The following is a 27680-nucleotide window of genomic DNA, read 5'->3' on the forward strand; positions in this document are numbered from 1 at the left end:
CCTGTCTACTTTGCCTGAGTGGGCACAGTTCCTCAAAGCATTTGATTAAACTACCTTCTAATTTCTTAGTGGCATCTTCAATCATTTCTATTGATTTGAGTTTTTTCAGGTTTGGTAATCGCTTGTGACGTCTACTACAGCTGCCATGTAAAGGAGCACAAATTCGGTGTTGGATTTGTTGTGGGAGAGAGACTTCGTCGCCAAGTACTGTCGTTCACTCCGGTGGACGCAACAATCTGCATCGAAGCCCGTTTTTTAACATATCGCTAATTTGCGACGGAAGAGAAGGACGATGCGATCACAGATTCCTTCTATGAGCGCTTGGAACGTTCCTATGAGCGCTGCCCCCGCCACGACATAAAAATCGTGCTTGGCGACTTCAACGCCAGGGTGGGCAAGGAGGGAATTTTTGGTCCCACAGTTATAATTTTGAGGTTGTAAAAGACTTCATGTATTTAGGAACCAGCATAAACACCCATAACAATGTCAGCCTTGAAATCCAATGTAGAATCTCTCTTGCCAACAAGTGCTACTTTGGACTAAGTAGGCAACTGAGCAGTAAAGTTCTCTCTCGACGAACTAAACTAGCACTCTACAAGGCTCTCATCATGCCCGTCCTAACGTATGGCGCAGAAGCTTGGACGATAACAACATCCGATGAAACGACGCTTGGAGTGTTTGAGAGAAAGATTCTGCGCAAGATTTTTGGACCTTTGTACGTTGGCAACGGCGAATATCGCAGGCGATGGAACGATGAGCTGGATGAGCTTTACGACGACATAGACATAGCGCAGCGAATAAAGATCCAGCGGCTACGTTGGTTGGGTCATGTCGTCCGAACGGTACCAGCTGGGGGTAGCAGAGGAAGAGGAAGGCCTCCTCTGTGTTGGAAAGATCAGGTGGAGAAGGACTTGGCTTCACTTGGTGTGTCCAACTGGCGCCGGTGAGCACGAGAAAGAAATGACTGGCGCGCTTTGTTAAACTCGACCAAAATCGCGTAAGCGGTTATAGCGCCAATTAAGAAGAGAATCGTCCCAGTCCACATTTCGAGGATTTCTTCCGGAAGGTATTGATATTGTATCAATTCCCAGTCAGACTTCGATAAGACGATGATTAGAAAGAGAGTCCTCTTCCAAACTCGCCATCGGTTGATTTGATTTCCAACTGACCTATTGGTAAGTGTTAAATCAATCACCTCTTGTCTCTTTCTGATCAGAAAAGTTGGTTTGTTACCAGTGTTTTGAATGACTAAATCGGATGACAGGATAAAATACAGTAACTTGAGATCTCTGGGGTTGCATTTGCTGCTTCCCCATACAATGTTCTGTGAATTTACATCACAGCCCACTATTAACCCCAGATTATTAGATTCAGCATACTTGACTACTCCTCTTAACTCCCTCGAAGGAGGTGGCTGTAAAGAATTTTAGGGTAGGTAGGCCGAAACTATGATAGCTTCGACACTGTTCCCACTCTTCCAGTACTGTTGAGAGTAGCAACTCCTCCGCCAACCCATTCTTCCAACTTTGAGCCTCTGTGAGCAGGTTCGCCAAGCTCTGTCTCCAAGTGTTACACTCCGTCCACTCCTCCCTTGATTGAATGTATGTGGAGAATGTTCTTGCTTGGAGAGTGTAAATGAGGTCGAGTGTGCAGCTTCTCAGTCTGATTGTAGTACGTGCAGCGCAATTTTTCCCGCGATGTCTACAGCTACCACATTTAACATTGCGTAAAGGGCTAGAGTAGGAGTAGTTCGAAGCACCCCATTGATTTCAATGAGTGTAGACCTTTGAACTCTCCCCAGCTTCTTCACTGATGCCATCCTCTTCAGTGAGTTGCAGTAGACAATAACTCCTACAACAAAATTGGCTTTATTGTGCCAAAATATAACTTTAGACGAAAGACCTCATCTTTTACCAACAGTAATACATACAAGGCGATTGTTGCCTTCCTTATCCTATCCTCAATACTGGGCTTTAGCGTTTAGCTTTACTGTGAAGGATTAGACCTAGGTACTTCACCTTCTCAGGAAGCACCAGCAGAGTGCCCCCTATTGATGGAAGTTAAGCTATGGGCATTTAATATTTCCTCGTGAAAATTACGAGCTCCGACTTGAGAGGATTCACTGATAAACCACAATCCCCAGCCCATCCCTGCATCAAATCGTACTGAGGGAAACTTAATTATTTTAGCCCTAGCCCTATTTAGGCATTGGGGCGAAGCCTTAAGCGCAGATAGCTTAGTTGTCCCCCTAGGGGGTGTCCTAAGTGGACAAAAGCTTTCAAAAGCTCTATTGCAAGTTGGGGTGAAATTCTCTACCACTACTTCAGAGTGGTTTTCCATCTTCCTCATTTCAAGGTCTATGCTTGTGTGCTTGCGTTCAAGTCCCGCTTTTTCATCCGGAGGAGTTTTTCCGCGAAACCACCAATGATTTCCCACGATTCCTCGGGGCTTGGCATCTTGTCGATTACATTTTCAGTGGTTATGTGACCGACTGCATTCTCCAGTTTTCGACGTTCTTGTTCCCAACGCATGCATTGAAAAAAGGTGTGATCAGTGCCATCTTCAGCTGTGTCTCTATATATATATGTACATGTGGGGTGTTCGCATTTCCCTATTTTGAACAGGTATTCCTGGAAATACCCGTGCTCCGAAAGCATTTGTGTTGTATAAAAATTGACTTCACTGAAGTTCCTGCTTGTACCGTGTAGTGACATCTTTTATAAGCTTGGCCGTCCGTCTGCCGCGTGGTTCGTTTCCTCAGCGGTTCTGCCATTGCCTTATCGTTCATTCTACTCCTTCTATTCTTGCTGTACGGCAACTGCAACGAAAATGACAACTGTTTAAAGAAGAACAATTTTGTATCACCTAAATTTTTATCGGTGGAATTTTTTATTATTAAAATTAATTAAATGCAGAAAATAAATTATGTTTTCAATAAAAGCTTGAAAGAGTATAGAAAAGGCCAGGCTTAACAAAGTGGTCCTGAAAAATGAATGTGCGTCCCTATCTCGAAGTAATGGTCGCATCCACCATCTACGACTGCCATAAATTCTATTAAAACCCTTTTTCGCTTCAAGAAGCATAAAAGCATGTGCATACACAACGAAATATAATATTTGCGTTCGTGACAATAATATCTGTTTTATATGCTGCTGTTGACGTTTTCCCCGTCACGTCAGTCAAATGCTTTGCCGCAACCGTCGGAATGGACCCATTGTGACAGCCCTATTACACCGGCGATTTGCCTTTAGCGCATTTTCTCACAGTTCAGATCGGTATGAGAGAACGGAGAGCGTGTCAGCCATCATTATTTTCCGTTTCCTTTGGGTTGCTTCCCCTATGTTTGCTATCAATTTACTGAGTAGGGATGCCATTTTAGCGGCTTTGTCTGCTGTGTGATATACGAGTATACTTCTCGTATAATACATATACATATGTAGATATAAGTGAACTCCTGTTGTTGAAGAATTATGCTCAAAACATTTGTAATGAAAATAGAGGCAATTGAACCTCAAATCTAAACAATTGCTTGAGTTTTGATAAACTTGAATTGGCTTTATTGAAAATAATTAGTTTGCTAGGTCCTAAGCATAAAATGCGCCGTACAGCCTAAATACGAGATAAGTTTTTGTTAAACTTATTATTGATTGGAAATTTATTATAACTTATTATTAAAACAAACCCAATAACTTGAAAATTTGAAAAAATCACATATAAACTAACCACCCTAGTAAATATGCCATATAGAACAAAAAAAAATTTAACTTTTATGACTTCACCCATTCCGTCTTTGCCTGAAATCATGTTTCGCTCAGTACGCGGTTATGGCCGATTGCAACGAAATCGTTTCTGATACTTGCGCAGAAAACTCTTTAAATAATGAAAATGAAAACGATAAAGCTGATGTATAATATAACTTATACATTTTTTTCTTTAAATATATGCTGTTATTTTAGGAGTCTCTCGATTTGGACGATTTATTGCCGATAATTGGAGAGTTTGGAAGGTATCAAAAGCTATTGGTTTTTGGAATTTGTCTACCAGCATGCATACCTTGTGGATTTTGTGCATTTAATCAAATTTTTATGGCTAACATCCCAAATGACTACTGGTGCAAAGTACCAGAACTACTGGAAATGCCAGTAGAAATGCGGAGGTTTCTAGCAATTCCTAAAAATGTGGTAAGGAATCACTTGTGTAACTAAATTACAAATAACCTAACCAAAATAGGTAGACCTAAGAGTAAAAACGTGACCAGTATATTGTCATCTTTCATGAAATGTAGTATCCTTGAAATGTTAGCCCAATTCGTAAAATTTTGAATATTGTTTGCACTTTCTGCTTAAACTTATATTTAACCAATTATTAATATGTGCATACATTTTAAGGTTATCGTCAACAGCGTATATTGTAGAATAGATGTTTTCAATTTCAAACAACTTAGTGTTTTTTTGTATGTTTTTTTCATATCGATTTGCAGTTGTACATTTCCGCACGCAGCAGCTTTTGCTAAGTTCAGATCAAGAAAGGAGCAAGGAGTTGATAGAAGTAGTATTCACATTAATTAGCCTCCAAGATCGTGTGATATCACACCTTTGGACTTTTATTTATGGGGTATGTAAGGTCTTAATGCTTTGTGAATAAACCAGCTCCGATTGAGGAATTGCAAGCGAACATTACTAAAGTTATTCACGAGATACCGGCCGAAGTCCTCCAGCGAGTCATTCAAAATTGGTGCTTAGGGATGGCCGAATTACGGCACATGCACGATCAACATTTGAAAGGGACTATCTTTAATAAATAAATGTCATGAATGGTTCTACACAAAAATAAAATCTGAAACCGGAAACTGAAATAGTATTTTTTAATACATACTCGTATTATGGATTTTAGTTACGTAATGAAATATGTATTAAATATAGGTTACTCCCCTGCGCTTTTTTGGTGAAATATAGTAATATAATTTTACAAAATACATTTTTTGCAACACAAATTTGGTTCACCCAGGTAATTTCAATATTTATTTGAAAAACGTATTTCAATTAATACCTTCTGCTCAAATATGAACGAGACGGTATCAATAAAACGGTCCGCGGATGACATATGACAAAAATAATTTTTTTGTTTTTTGGTAGGACTGTTATAAGCGTACATGGCAAATTTCAGCGTGATATGTCACATAGTTTGTTTTCTGTGCTACTGTAAACAAGTCAAGCTCGAGTGTGTTCTTCGAATTCTCTTTTATGACTTCAATTGTCTCAAAATGTTTTCCACGAAGCGGTAACTTGAGCTTGGGAAACAGGAAAAAGTCACATGGAGCCATATCAGGCGAATACGGTGCTTGCGGAACGACATTAACATTATTTTTGTTCAAATAATCGCGAACAAGACGTGATGTGTGAAGTGGTGCATTATCAAACAAAATAACCAATCGAATAATGAATGGGATGTAACTGATATAGAACTATGTGATAACGAAAGTGAAATAGAGGAGAAAGACGAAATAATAAATAATAATAATAACTCTTTTATTTCTGTTTAATTGAAAATTATCACACTCTGATGCATATCAAGTAACGCAAGGATATGTAAGATGTGTTTAAGAAGGTGCAAAAGCCTTGGACTAAATCTGGTTATCACACTGCCTGCAAAATTGCACTGCAGTGCTGCCAATCAAGAACATACTGCCACAGCAGATAGTTCACTATCGCCGGACCAGGGGTGGATACATGTGAGATTAATTTTAAAATTAAATAAAATACAATAATAATAACACATTTGGCCTTCTTTAAAGCTATTCTATTTACTATACACGGCAACTTGGAACTCACCAACTCCATCACTCTAGTCGTACCATCGTGATAGACGCACGTGATTTTTCCCAGAACATTTGGTCGTTTGGCGTTTTTGTGCTGTTGCAACAAAAAAACATTAGTTAGTAATATAAATACTTACTTACTTATATTTACGTGTTGTAATTATAATTCTTTATTGATTTTCCAATATAATGTTATTATGTGGTTTTATTCAAAATCAATTCAAATAGCTATCAATTCAGTCGTGGTGATGTGATCATTTTATTAATAAAAATATTTCAATTTTTTACAAATTAATGCAAAGACAGAAAGCATTTGTTATTTCAAGCGTACCTTATTTGTTCAATAAAGTTGTAGGAATCACCGAACCTCAAAATTATGAGTCCGATTCACAGTCTGATGTTGGGCACACCTCTGCCCTCTGAGACCTACTTTACTTTTTTTCTAGCACTCAAAGGTTCTTTGAAAGCTTTGTGAGCCGCGATTGTCCAACCCTGCCTGACGATACTCAGCTCTGTTAGCTTCTCCGATGTTGAGCTGGTGACGGGGAATAAGTAATTATTAACAGTTTACACGGCTATCCGTAACTGATGATTCTCTATATTACATGTTCTCTGCACGTACGGTTATCGAAGAAATCAGAAACTGGAAAGAAAAATATCTCAAAAATTGCAACACCATCCAAATTCACTTGCAAGTACATATATGTACTTATGCATAGCACGCATAAGGATGAGATCATTCTATGGGGTTAAATTTGTTAAATATTTCTGAACTTATCGTTAGCTTTAATTTATAACCCATTCAATAAATATTATGTGAGGACAAAAACAAATTAAAAAAAAATTATTACAATCCTTTTACGAATACTACGGATATGTACATTTTTCGCTCATAACAACACATAATGCGGCGTTCCACTTCTAATCTGTTTTGATATCTTTTAATTTATCTTTGCAAACTTTTTTGATAGATTCTTTATTATACAAATTTGACAATGCTATTAAAAATATTTTTCTTTGTTCTAGGAAGATCTTGACGCTTATAGTAAATGCTACCGTTACGCTGTAAATTGGACGGAAATTCTTGAGATAAATTACTATGACATTCAAAGGCCAAATGAAACGTGGGCTTACAAAAAGTGTGATTTTGGATGGGAATATAATACTTCCAAGGTGTGGTCATCTATTGTAATTGATGTAAGTAATATTATATTGTATATAAAAACCTACGGTCGAAATGAATTGATCAGATCACCAAATTTGAGTTTTTATACAAACTCGCTGAAATCAACGTTATGAGTACGAAAATTTTCGAATTAATCGCAGGAAAATAGATTCTTAATGGATTAATGGGTTGTTTTAAATAATCTGAGAAAACAGTAAGTATGATACTTACATGATTATTTTTTTTCAAATGCTGAAAGAGTTACAATTGCAAACGTATGTTCTGCAACCGTTGTAGGCTGCGAGCGTGCACAAAATTAACTGCATTTTCTGGGTATAGTTTTCCTGTTTTATTGAAATAAATATGTAACATTTTAAAATAACGATATTATGTAAAAATTTTATCTATTTTATTCTTTTATATACTACATATAAAACACAGTGTATACAGTGAGCTAGCCATTGCCAACATGTTTCATGAACATTTTCAACCAATACATTCAAACGAATTGTCAAATATCTTTTTGTTATGTCATCTTTAACATTCGTCAAGTAGACAGATGTACAATTTTACACGACAGAACCACGCGTTAAAATTATTGAAACTTATTATGGAAAAGGTCGATCTTTAAAAACAACATATAGCCAAATTTGCGATATTATTTTCGTACATAGGGTTTTACACTCTGTAAAGAAAATAAAACATTTAAGGATATATGGAGCAAATCTCGCTGAATCTTTTTCATTTTTTATCACCAATAACAACATTTTCCCATTATCGGATCTCATGCGTTTGGAAACGTTACGTCGATTTATAAAGTTGTGTATGGTGACTACGTTTGAATCGATACTAAGGTACATGACCTCGCAAATAAGCCGAGAACTCCTTCTAACACTACTCCATCTTTATTTGGTATTTGGCGAGTAACTTCCTTACCACCAGCGTGACGACCTTCGACTAGTTGGATGTAAAATTGCAAAGCGCGAGGCCGGCTCTAACATGATTTCCATTCACTTAAGAGTGAGCAGGACGACTCTTCTGCATACGCACCAAGCAGCTCGAGGATAGTTCCGTGTGTAGAAGTCCACGTAAGTGGAGAAGGTACCTGATTGCCATTCACTTGGGAGTGACCAGAATAATTCCTCTGTTTACGGTCTAAGCAGCTCACAATTTCTAGACTTCGCGCAAGAATCCTCTAGATAGCTCCCGAACACCCGTTTGAGAGCGAGATAATGTCGGATAGCGAATCACTTCAAGATATTTGGATGTGTTCTGGATTTAAAAACCCAAATAAAGCCTCGGATGAGAACTGCTAATTCTGACGACGACTCATGCAAACGAACTAAGGAATATGATTTAAGGACATGCACTTGAAATGTCCGGTCCCTTAATAGGGAAGGTGCTTTTGTCCGGCTGGTTGATGTCCTCGTGAGAACAAAGGCCGACATCACTGCCATTCAAAAGATGCAATGGACGGGGCAAGTCAAGAATAGCATTGGACCTTACGAAGTCTACTACAGTGGACGAGTGTCTCGCAATAATCTGCATCAAAGCGAGATTTTTTAGAAATCTCGCTCATTTGCTCCCACGCTCGGACGGAAGAGAAGGGCGATGTGACCAAAGATTCTTTCCAAGAGCGCCTGGAACGTTCGTATGAACGGCTGCAATCGCAACAGTCAGAAGATTTGCCATTCGACTATCACTCCTGCTATCGAAGAGCACACAACAACCCAGCATGCACGAACAATGGAACAACATTTCTCGTTATTAACGTACCGCCGCCGAAAAAGGAATCGGAATGGCGAGGCCGAAAAAACGTTGGTACAACGAGGAGTTTCTTGTTGTATAGGGTCACGCTGCGATCCGGCGCAACGCGAGCCATGTGGAATCGCTACCGGGACCTAAGAAAGCCAGAGAGACGAGTTATCAGAAAACATAGATGCTAGCCAATAGAAAAATCGCCCGAAAATTCTACCAGAAAGTTCGGCGGCTTACACAAGATTTTAAGACCGGGACGTCTTCCTGTAAGAACAAAGACGGTGACCTGGTGACTGACACCCAGAATGTGCTTACATTATGGAGTGTACTCTTCACAAACTTCATAAATAGTGACAGCTGCGCATGTCACGGAGATCCCGAAACCCCAGTCCTTGACGATGTTATTCCGCTACCCGACCATATCGAGGTTAGCATAGCGATAACACGGCTAAAGAACGACAACGTCACGGGATCTAACAGACTACCGGCTGGGCTGCTCAAACATGGCGGCGAGGAGCTGGTGTGGTCCACGCATCAGCTCCTATGCAAAATATTGTCGAATGAGAGCATGCTTCCCGATTGGAATTTAAGTGTGCTCAGCCCAATCCTTAAGAAGGGTGATCCTGCAATCTGTGCCAATTACCGCGGTATTAGTCTAAATATCGCCTATAAGATTCTAGCGAGCGTATTGTGTGAAAAATTGAAGCCCACCATCAACCAACTGATCGAACCCCTGATAACGACGCCTGCAAACGAAGTAAGGACTATGATTTTAAGGCACTCACCTGGAATGTCCGGTGCCTTAATGGAGAAATTGGCCATGTTCGGCTGGCTGATGTCTTCGTGAGAACACAAGCTGACTTAATGCCATTCAAAATATGCGATGGACGGAGGAGGGCAAGAAAAACTTAGGACCTTACGACGTCTACTCCAGCTGTCATGTAGAGGGCCGAAATTCGGTGTCCGATTAGTTGTGGGAGAGAGACTTCGTCGCCAAGTACTGTCGTTCACTCCGATAAACGAGCGTCGTAAATGCTTGACGACTTCCATGCCAGGGTGCACAAGGATGCAATTTTTGGTCCCCCAGTCAGAAAATTCAGCCTGCGTGTGAAAAGCTGAAGCCCACCAACTGTTTGGACCCTATCTGTGTGGCTTTAGACCTGAAAACTCCACCATCGACCAAATATTCACAATACGGCAAATCTTGGAAAGGCCCATGAAAGGAGAATCGATATACACCATCTTTTCGACGCCTTCAAAACTACATTCGACAGGAGTTACCCATTTGCCGCGAAAAGGAGTAAACTGAATAAAGTTTGGAATGAGTCTGAAGGTGAACGAGGAATGAGTCTGGAGGTCAACGAGGATAAAACGAAGTAGATTCTGTCATCAAACAAACAGTCGGCGCATTCGTGTAACGACACCAACGACACTATTGACAGTTATAATTTTGAGGTTGTAAAATCCTGCGTTTATTTAGGAACTAGCATTAACACCGATAATAATGTCAACTAACACTCTAATGCGTAATGAGCGCCGCAAGGCGAAAACGCAGCGCCAAATGTCACCCCGCGCATTCACCATTACACCAAAAAACAACATTTTGGCTTTTCAGCAGCTGGGTGGCAACCCCGAACACCATATGTAATTTGTCTACCTTGTTGATATTAGTCACAACGAGGCCATATCTCGCCACTGCATGTCCTAGCACTGAACAAGGTCATCTCTTCTGGAAACAGTTTTCGCACGTAAACCTTCTCAATGTATGAACTCATGATTCGTTTATACTATAGCGAAGTCTGCTCGCGCTCCATTAACGCCTTAATAATCCTGAACCTCTTCAGCGCCATGTAGCTCTATATTATCAAGTTTTCATAGTAAACCTGTCTGAAACCTTCCTTTTAACCGTCATGTAGTAGATATCAATATAACAGGTCAGTCCATAAGTTCGTGCGTTTTTTAAAGGTGGTTTTAAAATTAATAAAAAAGATGTTTAAAGTATTTATTAATCAATAATATATTTTCCTTCATTATTTACAATGTCTTAGGCAAATTTTTAATTCTCTTCTCAAAAAATTGTTTGTCCTTGGAGCCAAAATACCCTTCGATATCCCTTTTTATAGTTTCTTTTGAGGAGTAGTTCTTGTTACTCATATGGGATTGATGTCCACGGAGAAGGTGATAATCATAACGTGCAACATCCGGAGAGTATGGTGGATGCGGCATTAGCTCCCATTCGAGGTCGTTCAGCTTACCTAATGTTTGCCTTGCGGTATGAGGTCTTGCGTTGTCGTGGTGAAACAAAACTTTGCATCTATTCACTAAAGACGGTCGATTTTTGTTAAGTGCCTCATTCAGGTTTGATAGCTAATGGGAATAATAACCAGCAGTTATCGCCTGGTTTGGTTCCAGAAGTTCAAAATAAACAATACCGGCCATATCCACCAAATAGACAGGAGAATCCTCTTGGGGCGAAGGCCATCTCTAGGGGTCGGTTCTGGTGCTTCATCTTTATCTAACCATTGGCGTTTGCGAACAGGATTATTGTAAAGGACCCATATTTCATCACCTGTAACGATACGGTTCAAAAAACTTTCAAAACAAAACTGAGCTATCATATCGACTGTCAAATTTGGCTCAGCTTCCACGAGTTCGAGAAAGGCGTCAGAGTTAAAGACTTCAGGCCGACCAGCGCGCTGGGCATCCTCCACGTAGCAGTTACCACTTCGGAATTTCGAAAACCACTTTTGCGCAGTCCTTACACTCACGGTATCTTCTCCGTGAGCAGTGTTTATTTCTGCAGTAGCAGTTGTTGCATTTTTACCACTCTTATAAAAAAAATACCAAATATGCCTCTTATACGCGTTCGAAGATTTTATTTTATTTTTTAACAACACGTGTTTCTATCCGCGATTAAAATCACTTGTTGAATGCACAATATATCAAAGAAAATATAAATAGTTCCGTTATATTCCGCGAAAATCGTACAAAAGTGAGATTATGGGTAAAATATGCACGAACTTATGGACTGACCTGATATATCGCGCCCGTCACTATAATTCGAAACGAAATAGAAGCTGTTCCTGTATCATTTCGATCACAACGTTGTTTAAACATTTGACTAAGTATGGCTCTTTTTACGATTTAAACTCCTTAAACCTACGTTCCCCTTTAACGTCATCATTGTTGTAATTTTTTATTGTGATGTCCCCAAGTATTTATATAAATCTCGAACCTTATAACAACTCGATCTTATAACAACAAGCAAATGTTTTCTTTACAATTATAATTTAACAAACATAAGTAGGAAGCACAGCTGAAAATAACTGAAAGTTTAACTGACGCAGATAATGGGACAAATAAAAATACACATGAGGCCCAATGCAACATACAAACAGAAAGATGAACTCCATTTGAACTTCTGTCCTATCGTCGTACACTTTTTAAGCTGTCCTGAATTGAATGTCGTAGACAGCGTTCACCGCTAAAAGTTGTTGAGCTCTTTAATCGCATTGTTTTTGCACAGAAATTTTCGTATTTGTTTATATAATAATTTATCACTCACAGGTCTCAGAGACCATTGATTAGGGAAAGTACAAAAGTAGCACCGGTTCTGCTTTTTTCTGCGTATCAACCAAAATAATAATGTGTAAAACTGTAGGTTCCTCCATTTACGGGAAAACATGAAGATGCACACCACAAATTGGAGGAGGAGTTCGGTCGAACACCAAATAAAGGGTGCAAGCGCCAATTACATAATATATATATTATACATACATTATATATAAACATATGTGTAATGACAGTTGTTGCCAGAGTTGTTGGCCTGAGGTGCAGCGTTGTTTATTCACTACTGTACAAACGAACGTACCGATTAATTGTACTAATATTTGCTATTTACAATAAATTTGCTTTCGTCTGTTGTGTCTTTTGATTAAAGTTTTTTAAAACAACTAAAAATTGCAGTTTTTTTATTTATTTAGTTTGATTTAGTTTGTGACAAGGACATATATCCAACGATTGGTCTTGCGGCACTTAATACTGGTGGTCCGATTGGAGTTTATATATTTGGTCTGCTCAACGATAGAATGGGAAGGCGTACATCATATTTTACATGCTTAGGAACATTGCTCTTTGGTAGCCTAATAACATCGTTAAGCAAAGATTTTTGGACTTGGGCAGGAAGCAGAGTCATAGTTGGTTTAACTATACCAGCTGTCTATCAAATCCCGTTCATAATCTGTAAGTTTAAGCTTATTTTTATTAATGGCTTATCTGGTTTATATACTATATTTTCTATATCAGAATAATTCAATTTTGTGGAAACAACCAAAGCTGAAATATATTTATATGCATAATTGTATGAAAATATAAACAATTTGAAAAAAACGTTTATTTCTTCTGTATGTACGGACCTGCCAAGGTACCAAAATTGTTTTATCCGTGGAAGTTAAATATGTACATAAGTTTGCACTCAATATTCCTTTCACTATTGCACTGATTTCGATACTTTTGTCAGTCGATGGGAAGCCAAGCTGGATAATAGTTTTCATACCTTTATTAATAAATGAAAGTCTTAAGCTAAGTTCTACCAAGGTGTTTTATTTCCATATTACTTGTAATCGAAGATGAGAACTCTCTAAAAGATTTCTTGCACACTTGCGCACAATTATCATAAAGGAATCGAGATAAATATGGACATAACACTTACTTTTACCAAAATTCTCAGAATGATGACGGTAGTCGAATTAGCCATATCGATTCGTCTGTCCGTCCGCACGATAACTCGAACAACAGTTAATAAAGGGGGTCTTTCAAAAGTGACGCCTAGATATCAGTAGTGAAAAATTCCTATACGGTAAATAAATATTATCGAGATCGAATAAAAACGGCACCCACTTTTTATATGATAAAACTTAATTTTCGTCCATCCGTCTGATGTTACAAGTTACAATATAATTACAGAAAAGTAAGTTATACATATTGTTACGAATTCGACTTGACGGCTAGACAGAACTCGCAGGAAGATATAATATGTACGTGTTGCCATCTTGAAATTCCGATAGTTGCAAGATAGCAAGAGGTTTATTTGGATTTTAATGTAACGAAATTCATAACAATTGGTGTCAATAGTGGGATTATTGGATAAAATCTCATAGAACAGGATCGTGAATATGGCAAAGATAAGCCAGCTCAAGGTTCAGCAGCTTAAGAAAGAGTTGGAACGGCGTTGCTTGTTAACTACTGGGCGCAAGACAAAGTTACAAGCACGGCTACAAGAGGCTATGGAGGCAGAGGGTGTCGATGCAAATGAATATACATATGTTCCAGCTAGAAACTGAGAAGTCATCGACCATAGTAGAGCCTCCAGGAGCATCACCAACAGTAGGCATGAGAGTGATTATGGCTGCATTATCGCAATTATCATCGAAAATATCAGGAATGTGGTCGCAAATGGCATCAGAAATATTATCGCAAATGTCATTGCTGTCGGAACAAAATCAGCACAGATATCATAAATTCGTCTGTTGATAAACTTCGTCCGCTACAAGCCTTTCTTATATGCATTTCATTACTACATTAAAAAAACGCGATAGACCCCTAGTAAAAACATATATTGCAGTGTTCGTTTGTTTCACTTCCAAGGCAGTATTTTTAAAACTAGTAACAATCTTGTCCTCCACTTGTTATATTTTCGCCTTAAAAAGATTCGTTGTTCGCTAAGATATCCCACAGAAGATTTGCAGGGACAACGTGGCTCCCCCAGAGAAGGAGAAATACACAACGGCCGAAGAATTCACCTTCGTCTTTATACCACCAAGGGTACCACGCTTCGCCGGGTTATGCGAGGCGGCAGTGAAGTCCGCCAAGATATCTTCTTCTGCGTGCACTCGGAAACGCGGTCAGGATTCTAACTATGGGGAGGTCCTAACAACAGCTCACTTTTATAGTCCGTAAACCAGCGACAGATTTTTACGACCAAGTTCCTCTGAGTCAATAACTCGTAAAATGCCGCAGATAGTTGCATTATGAAGCGTTGTAAATGTCAGCTGCGGCTCCGAGGGTGGGTTGAGCAGTGGTAGCCGCCCACGCACGTAATAAACAAAATTATTTTTAGTCATTTAATCCCGATTAAAAAATTGATCAAATTAAAGTTAGACTAATATTTTGAAGAAATAAAATTGTCAGCTAATTATAAAGTGATGGATTATACGCCAGCTGGTCACACAAATATGAAAAAAATATACATGTATGTGTTCAGTGATTTCCTCCCATAGGAAAATTTATCAGATGATAGATTATGTATTGTTTTTAATAAATAAATAAGTCAGCTGGCTATACGTAGGTGGAATGTGTGTCAGCTGATGCCCTGAAGAAGTAACGTAGGAGCTAGTCGGAAACATTTATAGCCTAAGTAAATGTATCAGCTGACGAGTTTTCCCCCCAACATACTGCCAGCTGATTTGTTTTATTACTTACAGGATCATTTCAACAATCCGCACAAACATTTTTTTTCGGGTTGATATGACGTACTTAAAGTTATTCAACGATACATTTAATGTGCAAACTGAAATGTCCAATTTTATGGCAATGTTTCGATTAAATCCAATTTTTTATGGAAACTTTCCGATTCTTAAGAATAGAAATAAATAAATATTTTGCTAAGCAAATCAATTAATTTATAATTTTTCAGTATTTCAATTAATAATGTTTAAGATTTAATACAAAAAGTTATTTAATTATGTTTGGTAATTTAATCATTTTCGCTTCTGCTCATCTCACTTTCTTCTCTTTCTGACTCACTGTCAGAGCTGTTTTCCAGCATGTCTTCATTATCGTCATCTGTTTCAAAATACAAAAAATAATTTAGTATACATGTTTAACGTTGCACGAATAAAATTAAAAAAAATGCTTACCTTCTGATTGAGTTATTTGATCAATGGATGTTGGTAACTGAGTACCAGAAAACCACATGATTTCATATCTGTTATCTATTTCTACCCAGTCATAGTCAGAAGGCTCATTGACAGTTGGTACTTTCAGGTATAACATGTCCTTAGAAAATTATTATATATATATATATATATATTATTCCGTTTTGCACGGCGGAAGAGATGAGCCATCAATACCTTTCTTAGGTAATCGAAACGAATTGTCATTATCAAGAAATTTGTATGTTTTTTGAAACAATGCTACTCTTGCCTCATTTATAAATTTTTATCGTTTCAAACCATATACAGAACGAGAATTTGTTTATTACGTGCGTGAGCGGCTAAAACTGCTCAACCCCCCCTCGGAGCCGCAGCTGACGTTTACAACGCTTCATAATGCAACTATCTGAGGCATTTTACGAATTATCGACTGAGAGGAAATAATTGACAAAAATTAGCGCCTGGCTTTCGGACTATTAATTGTATACCCTCTTCGAGCGCTGACAACAAGATGTCAATGGATCTAATGCGCTGGTGCGACAAATGGCAACTTATTTGCTGTATCAAGCAATAGTTTTGGTGTCTATAGTCCAGGAACTACCTGTTGGACCTCCAACAGAGGAACAAGAGGTTGTATCCTTATGTATCCGCAGCATACTATATAGTATATATACATACATATAGAATTGGCGCTTATACCCTTTATTGGAAATTTGACAGCTTGGTAACGCAGCATTGTCAAATGGATTAATTAACTAACGAATATTATATATGCAACGTCTGTTAGCAGCTCAATTTTTTGCAAGGAATGCATTTTTTTCAAAGATCTTTCCATTTACATTTACATTTCTATTTGTAAGAATCAGTGTTTGGAAAACTGCCAGCATTCTATATTGGAAAACTTTTATGACTTTGCCTTGCTGCGGTAGTGGCTACCGCTAACCTGCAATACAGCTGAAATGTGGGTTTTAGTTTGCTGTGCTGTTAACTTGACTGCGAAGTTTCAAACAGTTCAGCCGCAGTGGTGTTTGAAACAGAGCTTCGGAGCGGAACAAAGAATCAAGAAGCTAAAATCAATTTGCTTTTTAAACAAAAAACTTTAAGAAATAAAGTATAGTAGTACGAGTATAGTACAAGTAGGATGAGTAACTTTTCGAGTGTGATGCTTGCTCGTTGAAGTGGGACTTTACTACTCAATTGCCTATCCGGACAAAACTAAAAAAATATTCAAAATGTGCGAACTAATCTCTACCAACTGATAGTTGTATGATATAAAGAGGCGAACCAAGAGGGGTTTTATTATAATACAATTATATTGGGGCTACAAAAAAGCGATATTTTCAGAACATGCAATCGCTGTACGTTTTCGTAAGTTCAAATTCCAAGCGCTAGATGAACCTCCCTGGAAACTTATTTTTGAAAGCGAATTTTTAATAAATATTATTTTACTTATTTCTTTCTTTAATTTTTCTCATTTCTTATTCATCGTATGAACTTACACAAGTTTAATTAATGTAAATACGTTTGTTATTTTAGCTTTGGAGCTCGTTGGGGAAAATTATAGATCGTTCGTCACTGTTATGACTTGCACTTTTTATACATCGGGCATAATGTTATTGTCAGTGGTTACCTACTTAGAACGTGATTGGGTAAAACTTTCTTATTACACTTCTGTACCGTTTCATTTATATTTTGGGTACATTTTCATTATGCCGGAATCTCCTCGATGGTTATTAATGCGAGGACGCTTAGAAGAAGCTCTTGGAGTTTTAGAACGGATGGCAAAAGTGAACGGTCGAAAACTTCCAAATAAAATTAAAGGTGATTTAGAAGCAAAAATTTTGCAAAACAAGATTGCAAACGTAAAAACTGTTAATGTAGGCGTTTCAGACTTATTCAGGTAAATAAGTTTCAGTTTGTTTCATATATGTACAATTAATACATTTCTACAATATTTATAAAACTATCTAACTAGTCGCATAGTTCATTACTTAGCCTAAATGTCTGTTTTTCACTAAGTCTGCGGAAGTAGACAATATATTGTAGATTGCATAATTTATAGGATACGTACGTATTTATATAGCGATATGTATGGTACCTCAAATCGCTTTTGGCAAGAAGTAGGAATGCAGGATATTATGTGCTTCATTGTATGTTAAAAGCAGCGGAGGCACCCTCCGCCACCATTAATTTTAGAAATAGCTTTAAATTCAACCTTCAAATTTTCACTTCATGCGTGCATTAGGTATGGTGGTTGTTAAATAAACAATTATTTTGAAAGAAAGAAATCTTTATTTTGACCTTTACGTGCTCCATTGCTTGACTATTTGTATATTGCAAATGACTAGTTCACAAGTGTCAAATTTGATTGACGTACGACGCAATTTGCAAAAATTATAAATCTTCCGATAGGGTAATTAATTTTGATTGGTCGAGTGACTATGTAGGAAATGAGCAGATAGAATTCTACTGCCGAATCCCGGCGATGCGACAGCTGAGGTTACTCTCACAATTGACCAATCCTTCTAATCTATCATCTTTGATTACAAAGTGCTCTCCTTTTTTGTTGCTGTCTTATTGTTTGTTTATATTCTCATTAAAATTTTGGCAATCAAACTACCAAAATTTAAAAACAAAATACATGTAAACGCAAGTACACCATTTGAGCGAGTAGCCATGGATGTTGCGGACCCGTTTCCAACAAATAATTCCGACAACAAGTTTGTTCTCGTTGTTATGGATTACTTTAGTAAATGGCCAGAAGTGTACGCTCTACCACACCAAGAGGTCAAAACTATTGCTGTTTTTTGTGTAGAATCAGTTTGGAGTACCTATTGAGTTGCATTTAGATCAAGGAAGAAACTTCGATTTCGCAGTATTTAAAGAGATGAAGCAACACATGGGAATCAAGAAAACACGTACAACATCCTTTCATCTGCAATCGAATGGAATTGTCAAAAGATTCAACCACACTCTAGAGGACACTTGCGAGAGGTAGTTGGATAGTACCAACGAAATTGGGACAACCACATCCAAATGTTCCTGTTGGCCTATCGCTCAGCTGTACAGGAAACCACTGGCCAATCTCCTGCAAGGATAACCCTTGGAATCAATTTAAGGCTTCCGGATAATTTATCGTTCAGAAGAGGTGACGCTCCTGCAATGGAGAAAAGTAGTCACAGGGAAACACAACATACCCAGTTAATGAGTGCCAAAATGAAGGATCTCGCAAAACTGTCAAAGATCCTCTGAGTGCTTCGAAAGGGATAAAGTAGTTCTCAAAAGATAGGTTTGTAAAAATGCACTGAAATCATCGTATATTTACATTCTCGTGATGTTGATCGCACGAAAGCTGCATAAATTCTAACAAACGCCAAAATCAGCCAAGAAAGGTTTTTCCAAGCAGTGCTGCTGAGGTGAAAACGAAAATAATGCAATTTGCGATAGGAGGTATAAAAAGTTCATACGAAATGTACTAATTTCTATCAATATTAAATATATCTGTATGCAAATACTTGTACTACAGTGGCTCACAATCAAAATGATACAGCAATCACATTTAACACTAAAATATCGAGGTCGTGTGCGGGAAATTAAAATGTCCCGGGAAATTAATAGTATGCAAAATAAGGCAAAAACTGTGCAAAACAATATTTTCATTGACATTGATTCCAGATGGATGTTAAGAAGAGTACGTGAAAATCCACATTGGAGCGCTCTATCAAATGAAGGTAAACAATATCTTGAGAAAAATTGTCATCCTAAAACTGTCGGCAGAGTTCCAACAGAAGCTAATTTCTGTGGACCCACAGCAATCAAAAAGCCATTTATCAGGGCCACATACTGCACTGCCAGATTGGAGTTTGCAAGAGATCACTAAGGATTAGAAGCAAGTTTAACCTTTTCAGACCAGACGGCAAAAGTTTTGTTTAAAGAAAGCCAAACAGCAAAATCTGTGCAACACAGTCAAAGACGTAATGGTATGGGGATGCATACCATTTAAAGAAACCGAAAATTTAGCTTTCATTGAAAGTAATATGGATAGGCATAAGTATTTGAATGTCTTAAAGGAAATTTTTTTACACAGTGCCACAAATTTAAACATTCGGAATTATTTCGGCTTCTATCAGAATCATGATCGGACACATAAATCGGTGATTGTACAGAATTAGCTCGTTTCGAATTACCTGCATATTGTTGAAACAACAGCGCAATCCCCAGATTTTATTGTTATTTAAAATCTTGGTCGGCTGTAGAAATTTCATTTTCATTGGATTCACCAAGTTCTTGATTTATTTGTTATGTTCATATTTTCATGATTGACCATCAGCTTTTTTTTATTAGCAGCGGGCGTACTTATGTATATTTTATCGTTCCCACGACAGTCGGTTCTACCGGAACGACCCGGATTTATATCCGGCCAAGGACTGTCACTTCAGCAGCATTCCTCGTATATGCACGGGGAATGCTTATGCTGCTACAACAACAACATGTATATTTTATGTTCCTGGGCAACCGCGTGCGACATTTGCATGCGATATTTTATTTTCCATAATATTGAATTAATCTTAACTTTTTGCATCATCATTCAAATGGAATACGTTTATTGTTATTCTGTTTTATTTTAAAGAACACCGAACATGAGGCTCAAGACCATTTTAATTACTTTGAGTTGGTTTGCTAATGAAACCGTGTATCTGGGTTTAAGCTATTATGGTCCATCATTGGGCAATGATCAATATGTTAGCTTCTTTTTGTCTGCGGCGGTGGAATTGCCAAGTTACCTGTGTTGTTGGTACTTAATGGATACCTTTGGTCGTCGTTGGCCTCTAAGTTTATCTATGATATTAGGGTAAGAAGCAAAATAATGTTTGTATAACTTGTTTATCTATCTATTGTTTAATTATCTAGGGGCGTTGCTTGCGTGATTACTGTTACAATACCAGATGAGAAAGTTGATGAGACCTTAATATTATACTTAATTTCAAAAGCTTTGCTTTCCGCTTCGTTCCTGATAATTTACCCGTTTGCTGGAGAATTATACCCTACACAAGTTCGAGGAATTGGAATTGGAGCATCAAGTTACATTGGTGGACTCGGCTTGATTGTTATACCGTTTGTCACTTATTTGGTAAGTTAAATTACTGTAATGATATGCTAATCAATACATGCATAAGTACATGTATCGTAGGTATGTACCAATATATTATATAAGCTGATATCGGTGGGAAATAACTCGGAATTAAAAGTGAAGGATTCGGTCAAAGTTAATGTATACAGTTATTACCAGGAACCATAATGTTATAAGGCTTTTGCATAAAAATATTTTCAAATTTTTATTTCCCAGCTTTTTATAAAAATGTTGGATTGGATGAATGTTTTTTAACTCATCAAATGAAATTCAACCTCATTTGTTATTTTCTGTTTTCTTATTCTTTGAACAAGAAAAATGGCCTTTTTTGACATATTTTTTCTGAATTTCCTATTAGTTATAATAGTTATACCGCGGCCGCCGTAGCCGAATGGGTTGGTGCGTGACTACCATTCGGAAATCACAGAGAGAACGTCGGTTCGCATCTCGGTAAACACCAAAATTAAGAAAAACATTTTTCTAATAGCGGTCACCCCTCGGCAGGCAATGACAAACATCCAATTGTATTTCTGCCATGGAAAAGCTCCTCATAAAAATATCTGCCGTTCGGAGTCGGCTTGAAACTGTAGGTCCCTCCATTTGTGGAACAACATCAAGACGCACACCACAAATAGGAGAAGAGCTCGGCCAAACACCCAAAAAGGGTGTACGCGCCAGTTATATATATATATACATATTATATATATATATACATATATATATAATTGGGCTTTTAATTTTCTGTCGTAAAAAAATTAATTACCGTAGGAAAAAATTATAAAAGTCTAAATCTTTTTTTGTAGTAAATTAGCATCAGAAAAACTGCCTAATGTATATTGTTTAAAAGAAGGAGTCAAACCACCACTTGACCCATTTTTTCAAGGAATAAATATGACACCTGTAAATTCAAAAGGCACTGACATTTTTTTTCAACTGCTGAACGCCGACTTTCGCGCTTACAGCGTTCATCCCTATTAGTCGGACTACCACAACGCTAATGTACCCAGGGAGTACGTTAATATTTGTAGTATTGGGGAAGAAAAGATGTTTAATTTGCTGATAATAGCTATATAACACTAATATAGATATATACCTTGGTTGAAAACGGTGTTATAAGGCAAGGCAAGCATCGGGAAGAATATCCTGTTTAACGCGGGTATTTTAGCATTAGGGAATCGGGGGGCGAATCCGAACATTTTTTCTGTAATATTGCTATCGTTAGAATATGTAACCCAAATTGGTCTTCATATATTAGTAAGGTTTCATAAATTTTACTCAAAATTTTAAGGAAATTTTGGTTTGTTTGAATGATCTTTATAGGGTTGTAAGGATTAGCAGTCACACTTAGATTATATTCAGTCACAGATCTTTTAAATGTTTTTCATTGTTAAATTTTTTGATTACTAAGGCAGAAGCAAGGCTTTTTAAGACCCTTAGACAGCATAAAAAAGCTACCAGTTCTATAGTAAAACTATAGATACGTTTCAAAATTGCTAAGAACCGCAAAAATCTGAAATAATGTAATAAAATCGCATAAAAAAAGGGTACTAGTCCCATATTATAACTATAAATACGTTCCATAGACCGCATGAATCTGAAATAATTAAATAAAATCGCATAAACAAAAAATTGTATTTTTGAAAATTATATCTTTATTTAAGAAACGTCAGAATCGAAAAATAAATTTACATCGTCAGAAATAGAATCAGACAATACCCGCATGTTGCACATTCGTTTAGGATTTGGCGTGAAATCACTTCCGTCACTTAAGGAAATGTACACGTCTGATCTGGATGGTGATGCAGGTGGTTCCTTACTTGTAGGGTTAGCATTTTTGATATAATCTGTGATGAGTTTTTACTTAGCTGGTTTAGAATCTTGTTTATATGTACAATTCCCGATAGGTCGACATGAATTTTTTAATTAAAAAAAAACCACACTATTTCAAAACCGCATAAAAACAGAATCTACTGTATTCTCTTTGAAAAACTTCCCAGTTAGCACAGAAAGTTATAAATATTAATTACTGCCAGGTTTCATAGCCTGCCAATTCTGCGCTTATCGTCTGCCCGAATAGCATTCGTTCTACAAACGAGATTACCTGAGTGTTTATTCCCGGATATATGTTATTGAAAGCACCCTTGATGTCCCAAAAGGCATCGAAGGTACTTTCCTTATACTGACGAGATTTCTCAATTGTTTCAACCAGAGAGTGAAGCGCTGTCTCCACTGATTTGCTTTTACTGTATGCATTGTTGCTAATCTTATCTCTAATATGCGCATCCAGCAACCGCTTTAAGGATTTTAATACGAAGAATTATAGGCGAATCAGAAGCTCTTCGATCACGTACGTATGGTTTTTTCTCATTTAGTAATGAAGACCTTTTTTCCTCAGCCCATTTCTTGACAGAAGTCTCTGCCACCCTAATGGCATACTTAAAGGAGGAAAAGGAGTTGTCTTTGGACTCTCTCCAGTCTTTTAAAATCTGTGCCCCACGTTTGTTGACACACATACAAATGTTGTCTAGAACTTCCCCTTTAGTAGTTGTTACAAAGGTTAATTATATATATGGATAGGTAAAATATTCAATAAAAAGTCTAGCCACCACAATTAGCTATAATAGCTATACATCTTCGAGTCATATTTTGTGTTAATTTTCGCGCAAGTTGTGGAAGTGATCGGCTCCAAATCAGTCGAATTTGCTTCGATAACTGTTTGTTTGCCTATATTTATATTTGTTTTACTTTGTGTTTTTGTTTAACTATTGCCCAAACATTTTCAATAGGGTTGGCTCCAGGCGACTCTGAAGGCCAATTCAATATTTCAATCCCATTTTCCACTTTTCACACCTCCGACTACGATGCTTGGGGTCGTTGTCTTCTTGTAAAATCCAAGATTGGCTAGTTCTTCCAAACATCTCCGCAGCTAACTGTAATAATGCTTTATGGTAAATTTTATTCATTCAAATCAGCGGTAAACACAAATTCTTTTTCGGATTAGCCCCAAACATGAACCTTAATTGGATGCTTAACAGTTCGTTGGTTCGTTTCGATTATCAGCAGTACATCAGGACTGATATGTGTAACTATTCCGCCAAGAGGAAGATTCAGCGGTGAGTATCACGTTAGCCTAATACCGTTCTAAATTTGCCTAAGCCCATGTGAGCCTTTTTTTAACGAGTGAAATTAAAATGTGTTATATTTCGCTCCGGAATTTGAGGTTCTGCAAGAAAACTTCCTCGAATTGCATCTCTGGATACATTAACATCACTTTTCCTTTAAACTACTTCTCCGGTGAATACCCATAGGTTTTAAACTTCGGTATACCATTGCACCGATTTATTTATGAACATTTTCGGTTTCTTTAAATAATTTTCTGCAGATGTATATGACATTTTTGGACCTTTAGTGTGTATGGACAGGAACACTGCTTCAAATCGCCTTTTGGTAGCATGTTAACTAGGATTGTTCAAAATCGATAGTCAGCATCGATTATATCTTGTACGGTTTTCATAAAATCACAACGAATTATATTATTAAATGACCACTATTAAATAAAACATTAGAACTTTGACCAATAAACTTATATTACATTTAGGAAGCCCAAAACCGGTTTTCATCTTAATGGGATGTTGACAGATTTAAACCCTTTTAAGATATGAAGGTCTTTGTAAAATTATAATAGAAAAGTATACATTATTTTCATGGTTTCGAGAATAGTGTCTTTGGGTCGTTTAATAGTATTTTCCTCAAAAATCTTTCGCGTTAGTGGCCTGTACTAAAACTTAACAGTGAATCTTACACCATAATAACCATATAGCAAGCTCCAAAAAAAATAAACAGCTTTGAATAAAATTTCTTTAACCCTTTAATGTCAAGTGATTAAGGTGAAATCACAAATTATTCTGAGCTAAGCTCGGCACGCAAAAATACTACGGAAAAAGCAAAAATAAAAAAAGTTAAGTTTGTAAACCTGTGTTATTTGCTTCGAATGTTATTAAAGCGCGTAAATTTTGATTATTTCCGAATTCTGAGGTTATTTTCAATATATTAATTTACTTCCCTTATTCATTTCGCTAACTAGCAAATTACACAAATCCCAAACAATATTACGTTTAAAGCATAGTCAAGAATGATAGAATAAGATATTACGCCATTCGAGATTCGCTGCGGCGGCATGTTCCGAGAATATGCAGCCACAAGGAAAGGAATTTCTAGTTTGTGAAGAGGAAGAGTATGTGAAAGCGATAAAAACTACTAAACACAAGAAATTATACACACACACAAACACTTTGGAGGTATTGTTATAATTCGTGCTTTCACAATTCAACACGCAGCACTCCATTAGTTGCTTAGTTTAAATGTCACAAATCACAATATTACCAAGCCACTCACTGAATTTTTTCAAACATGAAATTTCTCCTTCTTTTGTTCGTTTATTTTGTATAGCGGTGGAGCTGACGTCAGACTTGTCAAAATCACGCAAAATAAAGTAACTGTTTTTTAATGGCGATACTCAATTCGCCTTGTATTTTTATCATATGAGACAAGTTGACGAAGATTCCTGTTGAATTACCATACATCATAGTTTATTGTCGTATGCAAAAGAAATGCAGTTTTATTTCATATTTTTAGGGGAAAGATAACTTGAAACTTCCTCTTGTCATAATGGGAGTAGTATCAATGATTGGTGGACTTACCAGTTTAAGGTTACCTGAAACGCTTCATGAACGCTTGCCTCAAACTCTTGAAGAGGGTGAGAATTTCGGAAAGGATTGGTCTCTTAAGAAATGCCTACTATGTTATTCAAAGCAGTTAAGTCAAGATTAATTCGATTTTATTATTTTCTTGAAAATCTAAGTCATATATTTCAGAAAAGCAGTATCACGCTATGAATCGTATGAAAATTTGGATCTTCTTCATTCAAAAGCAGGAAATGAACCTAAATCGCAAAAAGTGGATCCGGTTCGAAATATTCAGCCGCAAGGGACTTCAATAAAACGTTTGGTGCGGCAAATGAGTGTTATGGATACACAAAAAAATTTTGATGGAACAATGCAGTTAACTCACTGGATTTAAAGTATCGAATCAGTCATTTCGTATTGAAATTTTGCATTTTATTTTAAGGTTTAATATTCAAAATACATTTTCTTGTACAGAACCAAAGGTAGTCGACAACATTTATCAGCTTATTTATTTCAGGAAAATTTCTACAGACTGCCCATCAGCTAATATCCGAAGTCACCACCTACAATTTATTTAATTGCTATATTAACGACAATGTTTCTGTTTTTCAATTTGGCTTAGAAACATACGTTGACTATGACACATATTTAAAAAAAAAAATGTAAAGTTTTAACACATGTTGGGTCAAAACTTACTTCATTTATTAAATTGAAAGAACGGGTAGAGTTTTGAATATTTTTCCATAAAGAAGCAATAATTTTAACAAGGTCCCCCATATGAACAATATATTTTATAACCCCGCTCTTGTGCATAACATAATTTTGCTCACTTAACAATTGTATATAGCAGCATAAAGGATATACATATACGATCTTGTAAATCAGAATGAGAAAAGTATTTGATTTAGAGCTCGAACAAAAATCGATATATTTCAATGAAGCTTTGTACACATATTTTTTATAAAAGGCAAGTCGGTATTGGAAATAGGCGGAATCGTTAAATAACCACGTCTACCCCTCATATAACGGTAATTTTCTGTCTGTTATAAATTATAAATTAAATTACTCATATTTTATGCAAATGATGAACCCAAGAAAAGAAATACGATTACAAAAAATGGGCGGTGATACACCAATTTTTGTATAAGTGCGTGCACCTCGATTTAAGAAAACTGACTCAAACTTAATACTCGTATTGCCCTTCACGTCATTTAGACTCGATATAAATATTATTGAGGTCGGATACAAACCACTTTTTATATGTTAAGACTAAATTTTTGTGTATCCTACAGGATCCGGCTGTCTGTTAATTGGCTAAATGACAGTCCAGAGTATTGTTTACAAGAGCGCGAAAGCATTTTGCCGAGAGTGAACGCGAAAAAAGAATATCCGTAATGCATTTCAAACTTAATAGTGTGATTGTATTATATTTGGCTAGAAAATCACAACCAACGATTGTTCGTGAGCTCGAGCAACTTAAAGTAAATAAAGTTTTTTTTTATCGCACCATTACTCGTTATAACGATACTGGTAGCATCGGCAAACGTCATGGAGGTGGTCATCAAAAGACTGCAACGTCACGTGAAATGGTTCAAAAACAGAAGAAGCGACTTGAGTAAAGTCCCCGACAAACTGTCAATCAAATGGTGAAAAAACTGAAAATATCTGACCATAGCATCCGCCGCATACTGAAAAATTATCTAAAAGTCAAACCTTATAAGTTGAAAAAGGCGCATGATCTCACACCAAAGCAGCAACAAGTCAGACTTGAGAGAACGAAGGAGTTGCTTCGCTTGGACGAAAGCGATCAATTTTTTATAATTTCTGCAGCATAGCAAAGCGTCTACGACTCTCCTGTGCCGTAGGCATGCAAAACTGCAAACAAACCCACACATAATACTAATACAAGAACCATGGGTATGTCATAAGCGTATCTGTGGTCTAGGCACTATGTCGTGAGGACAAATACTTCATTGTGAAGGGAATATGAGACCGCGAGTATGTATTATCATGCCGAGGTTGATCGAACACACGATGTTAAAAGAGCTATGCTCCGGAGATATCGTTGCTGCAAAAATAAAGTACTTGAAAAGTGGGAACAGTGTCGAAGCTATCATAGTTTCGGTCTACCTACCCTACGACTCTTTACAGCCACCTCCTTCGAGGGAGCTAAGAGAAGTGGTGAAGTATG

The 27680-nt window shown here is 37.1% G+C and overlaps 1 protein-coding gene across 1 annotated transcript; it reads left to right on the plus strand.

Moving 5' to 3' along the window:
- The first annotated feature begins 3805 nt into the window (after positions 1 to 3805).
- LOC128864161 (carcinine transporter) lies at positions 3806 to 26299 on the plus strand. The gene is made up of 9 exons (XM_054103683.1): positions 3806 to 3905; positions 3957 to 4181; positions 6845 to 7015; positions 12725 to 12983; positions 17210 to 17573; positions 20304 to 20525; positions 20585 to 20804; positions 25440 to 25618; positions 25679 to 26299. Exons 1-9 carry the CDS (start codon positions 3825 to 3827, stop codon positions 25881 to 25883), a joined length of 1926 nt encoding a protein of 641 aa, XP_053959658.1. The 5' UTR covers positions 3806 to 3824; the 3' UTR covers positions 25884 to 26299.
- Positions 26300 to 27680: the final 1381 nt, after the last annotated feature.

Source organism: Anastrepha ludens, chromosome 5, assembly GCF_028408465.1.
Source record: "Anastrepha ludens isolate Willacy chromosome 5, idAnaLude1.1, whole genome shotgun sequence".
Taxonomy (NCBI): domain Eukaryota; kingdom Metazoa; phylum Arthropoda; class Insecta; order Diptera; family Tephritidae; genus Anastrepha; species Anastrepha ludens.